The sequence below is a fragment of the Cynara cardunculus genome, assembly GCF_001531365.2.
Source record: "Cynara cardunculus var. scolymus isolate 2C chromosome LG 1, CcrdV1, whole genome shotgun sequence".
Taxonomy (NCBI): domain Eukaryota; kingdom Viridiplantae; phylum Streptophyta; class Magnoliopsida; order Asterales; family Asteraceae; genus Cynara; species Cynara cardunculus.
In genome coordinates this window covers 1,847,257-1,853,153 of record NC_037528.1, presented here as the reverse complement: position 1 = coordinate 1,853,153, position 5,897 = coordinate 1,847,257, and the positions used below count along the sequence as shown (strand labels likewise).

At 32.5% G+C, this 5,897-nt stretch overlaps 1 protein-coding gene across 1 annotated transcript; it reads right to left on the bottom strand.

The window, feature by feature from the left end:
- Positions 1-2,561: 2,561 nt before the first annotated feature.
- Positions 2,562-5,618, bottom strand: LOC112518258 (receptor-like protein EIX2). Its single transcript, XM_025125896.1, has one exon. The coding sequence runs from the start codon at positions 5,616-5,618 to the stop codon at positions 2,562-2,564; it is 3,057 nt and encodes a 1,018-aa protein (XP_024981664.1).
- Positions 5,619-5,897: the final 279 nt, after the last annotated feature.

Here is a 5,897-nt window from a genome sequence, read left to right as displayed (position 1 = left end):
AATTTTTTTTTTTGTCTCGGTTGATATTATAATACAATTTTATATGGTTTTGAGAAAACAATAATGTTTTTATTTTTAAATAAAATATAAATATGAAGATATCATAAAAAATTAAAAAAAAGAATATTGATATTAATATAAAACTAACTATTTAAAATTTTTATTTTTTTATTTCTTTAATTTATTTTCTTTGGGTTAATAATAATTTTCTTTAATAAAAATAATAATGAATTATTTTATTAGAACTCAGTGATTATCTTAATTATATTTTATATTTTTTATATTTAAAATGAGATGTTTATCTGTAGTTAGTCATACAAATTTAAACATGAAACTTTAATAAGTCGTATTTACGTAAAATTTACTTATAATTTTGAATTTTAAATAATATACATCAATAAACAGTATTTTATGCATAAAAAATTGTTGTTAAGAATTTTTTGCAAATACTTTATAATATAATATAGATAATGAATAAATATTTTTACATGATGATGAACATTAATTGCATTTAATTTCAATTTAAATATTAAATAAATAAATACTGATTATAAGATGAAGGAAAATAACAGAGCTATAAAATTAAACTAAAAATAATTCTATTTTTCTTCAATGATTAATTTTCATGTAATGAAATCTCACTTGCTTTTATTGTTTCTAAAAAAAATCGAAAACTTAATTTGTTTTGTCAAACTAAATATATTGTCCGTCAAATCGATAAACGAATGGTAAATATAAAACTTATATATGAAAACAATTATGTAAAAGAAAATACGATAAAAAATATGTTTTTGTGGGTTTATTCAGTAAAATTTATGTAGAAAGCTAATATTTTTCTAAACATGTTCCTCGTAATTAAAAAACATGCTATTTTTATTTATATAAAAAATCTTTTAATTTATACAGACATGTTAATCTACACAGACAACTTTATTCATACAAGACTTAATTRAAAACCAACCAAACARCCCCTTAATTATTTTCAARTTTTTAAGATAACATTTTTATTCGTCATCTATGTATTATCGGATGAAACGTTACCCTAATAAGGCTATTTTTTATGATAGGAGCTTAAAAATAAGTAAATGTTATTTGTTAGAGGTTGTTTATCAAAGGCGTACTGGGTAAGCACTTATCGGCAAGAGCACCACCTTAACTTACCTTATCGGGTATCTTGGCCATCAAAATGAATTGTTGGTAAACGTATTTTACTCGGTAAGTGTTTACCGGGTGAGAGTCTTTTCCCTCACTTACCGAGTTACAAGTAGTTTTATTTTAAAACATTTTTAGTCGGTTACATGTGGGTTTTTTGGGTTAAAATGGTGTAAGTAATCAATTTTAAAAGTTCGATGATTTATTTCACTGGAAAAAAAATGCTTAAGGACTTCATCATTTAAAATGAGAAAGTTTAATATTTTTTTCATTCAAAAAAATAGTTCAGGGACCTAATTATTTAAATTCGGATAGTTCGTTGGGTTTTTCTGAACTTTTCTAATTTCATATGTTGTAACACCCTCAAATTTGGAAAGAACGACTAATTCAAAATTTTCCATAATACATCAAATAAGGATTTAATCCTATTTTATAAGTCAATAACTGATTTTCTATAACATCAAAATAATATATTACAAACCTTATACAAGCCCATTAGAGAGTGACCTTGATTTAGGCTAAACTTATATTAGTTTCATGTTGTAGGCTCAACTTTTATAATTCAATTAAAAAAACATTTGTCGAAAACATTATGTTTTTAGTTTTCGTTTCTAGAGTGATTGCATAATATAACTTGGAAAAATTATGAAATCCATCAAAAATCAAATCCAAAATTCTAAATCGTCATTCAACGTTTGTCAAAAATTCAACTATTGTTGGTGGATTTGTTTAACTTTTTTTTCAACTTGCTCATTGTTTTATTTATTTATTTTAGAGGTGAGCTTTTCTTTTATAATTTGGTATATTATTTTTGATTTATCGGTAGAGATTTTAATTAGATATATAATTGTTATGTTTTTTTTTAATTTAAAGCCAATAAGAGACCTAAACCGTCTAAACGGTCAGACTAGACCGCCTTTTGTGGTGTGGTTCGGAAGAAATTGGAAGAAATATCTAAACTAATTCAACTTCGGAAGTTGACCAATGCTATCAGGAAGGGTGTCATTCAATCTGTTATATGAAACATCTAACATCTCCAATGACGATAATCCGATTCAAACTAGAAACAAGACTATCGAGAAGTTGTATGCCGAGTGAGTGCAAGTATGATTCAACCATAAAAGAAAAATGATATTATTCATTGTAAAATATTAAATTTGATATTAATTAAAAAAAAAGTTATTTAAATATTTTTGTTTCATACGATGTTCCAATAATCTATTAGCTTTAATATAACACACTATTATTAGGTTAAGATCCTACCTCCGAAACGATTCTTTTGATTTTCTCAAATAATTAATATTTAAAGAGAGAGCACAGTGAATGATGGAACGGAGAAAGCTGTTACTGCAATTTCTAATTTTATAGATTACAACTTAAAATATGTTACAACATCATATTATTTTTCATCACTTGGAAAACATGTTGCAAAAACACTTTTGCATAACATCATAAACCATATACCCCACACGAGTTAAGAAACGAAAATATACAATCCTCCATGATCTGATGACCATCAACGGTGCCACAATCATCCAAAAACCAGTAACCAAGCCAAGCACAATGCTGATGATCAACCCCATATCCGCTCCATCTTCATCATCTTCTTCTTCTACTTGGTTTATGGCACCTACTTCAACTGCACATTGCTTTGTGAGTGGATCTCCACAAAGGTTGTTGCCAATGAAGCTGAACTCATTCAGGCTCTGCAACTGAGTACTTGATGGTATTCTTCCCGTAAAACTGTTGTAGGACACATTGAAGTTGCTCAAGAAACTCAAGCTTGACAAGCTCGCGGGAAGCTCCCCAGAAAGCTTGTTTAATGATAAATCAAAAGATTCAAGTGATTTCAAGTCTCCAATCTTCTCTGGGATCCTTCCTACCAATTGATTTCTTGATAGATTCAGTGAATTCAACTTYCGAAGAGCCATTAGCTCACTYGGGATGTGCCCAACAAAATTGTTACTCGAAAGGTCCATCACGAAGATGAGTCTAAGAATAGTGCTRTACATGTCCTCTCGYCCCTTTATCACCAATAACTCACTAATGAGAAGCTCATTAAAATCACTCGAAAAGATAAGATTTAAATGATTTGAATCACTTTCTTTCCCAGAAAGGACACTGAAGTTGTTGAAGCATCTTGGAATATTTCCAGAGAGATTGTTGTGAGAAAGATCCAAAATGTGAATCTTTGTAAGATGACAGAGCTCTTGAGGAATATTTCCATCAAAATTGTTCGATCTAAGATTGAGACTTCTCAGATTAGACAATTCTCTCCCAAGCCATGTTGGAATGGATCCAACAAGTTCATTTCTACCAAGTAGAAGGTACTCTAAGHCTGWCAAGTTCATTARTGAAGTAGGTAGTCTTCCGGAGAGGTTGTTTCCACGCATGTTCAATTGACCTAGGTTATATGAAAACCCCAATGTTTTTGGAACCCCACCAGACAGATTGTTGTTCTCCAAGTTTAAGAATAACAACCTCTGCCACTTCACCCAACACTCAGGAATGACACCCGACAAATGATTATTTCCCAAATTAAGAGCGTCTACTCGTATCTCATCATAGGGACACAAGAAATGATGCAATGATCCCGTAAAGGAGTTATTTGATAGATCCAGAAGGTATGCAGAAAAACCATCTGAAAGATGAGGTAATTTCCCTGTAAACTCGTTAGAACTCAAGTCGAGTATATCATATACATCAGGTGTTGCAGGGAAACTTGGCAACGTTCCTTGGAAATGATTTTGTGACATATCTAAATACGTCAAATTGGGGAATGAAATCCAAAATGATGGAGGCATGGGTGCTGAAATGTTTGTGTTGCTTATGTCCAAATCTGATAAATCCCTTTGTGATAGCAACCACGATGGAAATTGAGGCCCTAAACCCCAAGAGTTTAAATCTAAATGCTGAAGCTGGAAAGGCGGGATCCAATTGGCAAGTTGCGGTCTTAAGATTATGTTGTTTCCTCTTCCATTTAGGAGTTTCAATCCGGTTAGTTTGGCAAAATGAGCTTCTGTGACAACACCTGTCAACAAATTGGAAGAAAGATCTAAATAATTCAACTTTGAAAGTTGACCGAGGCTATCAGGGAAGCTACCATTCAGCTGGTTGTCCGAAAGGTCTAACATCTCCAACGACGCTAATCCTCCTATTGAGTTCAGAATAACGCCAACGAAACTGTTTGACCTAAGATTCAGGTTAACCAAATGTATCAATTGTCGAAGTTGATCTGGTAGATGACCAGAAAGTCCTGTAGCCCTTAGGGCTAATGACTCCAAGCAAGGTGATTTGCACTCCAAGAAACTTTCAAGAAGGTATGTTAAACTCATATTATCAAAATGGTTAAATGACAAATCAATCTCTTTCAACTTACAAAGGTTACCAAATGATATAGGTATGGGCTTGGTGAGCTGATTATTTGACAGGTCAAGGCTAAGAAGAGAGGTCAAGTTGTGAACGCCAGCTAGATCTGAACTTGAAACATCACAATAACTAATATCTAATGAGAGGAGATTACTACCTAATACTAATGAAGAATTCATTAAATTGTTCCTGGAGAGTTGAAGAAACTTGAGAGAAGTCAAGTTATGGAAGCCATCAATACTATTATGAGTAGGGCCTTGGAAACTACACCAACTTAAATCTAATGAAACAAGACTGGTTGTACTAAAAATCCACCGTGGCATAGAAATGTTAACCAAATAGTTACGAGAAAGATCAAGCAAGGTAAGGGATGTGATATTAAGACTAGGGACATGGGGATGTACATGGGAGAGTTGACAATCAGACAAACATAGTTCGGCCAAAGAAGGGAGGGTGTTCATGACCTGAAACCAATCGATTGCTTTGCTAAGATCCACGCCGCTCATATCCAGGTGGCGCAACAAACGTAAACTTGACAACCATTGCATGTTCAACATGCTTAACTGACCATCATCATGAAAACTTTTAAGACCAAGGACTTGCAATTCTGAAAGATTTCCCAGTTGAGGAGGGATGATTCCAGCAAATCCGGCATTTGAGAGGTTAAGATATCTTAAGTTTCGAAGAGAACCCAGAAAGCTGGGAATTTGGATCCCTTCAAAATCATTGCAGCTTAAGTCTAGATGTCTGAGTTGCTTTAGCTGCAATATGGATGGACTTAAATCCCTTCCTAACTTGCGCTTGTTGGTGTGGGCGAATATTTTGGCGTGACAAGTATAATCAAGTCCACGAAGATGAATCTGTTGAACATGACCCGTATAGTTAGCACAAACAATCCCCGCCCAATTACAACACTCTCTCTCCTCATCCACCCAAGGAGCAAGGTTGTCTGCACCATCTATGAGACCATGCTTGAATTGAAGAAGTGCTTGCCTCTCGACATCCTTGCATAGTACATGATTGAAATTTTGAGTGGATAAACAGAAATGAAAAAACGACACAAGAAAGAGTAAGCAAAAGTAGCATGAAGAAGTCATAATGATCGATGATGAAGAGAATGATGATGTGATTCAAACATTTACATGAAGTTTTATTTATAGTAGTTGGAATGGAATTTTATAATAACAAATTTGATTTCATTTTTCCGTGACCACAAGTCTCACTGGTAAACATCAAGAAAAAAAGTAAAGAACACATCTTATCTTCCACTAAACTCCACCATGGGTCTCCTATTGACATGTCGATTCGTATATAACTTTTCCAAGTATTGAATAAGTAGATAAAATAGTAAAATTACCTTTTTTGATGTTAAAAAT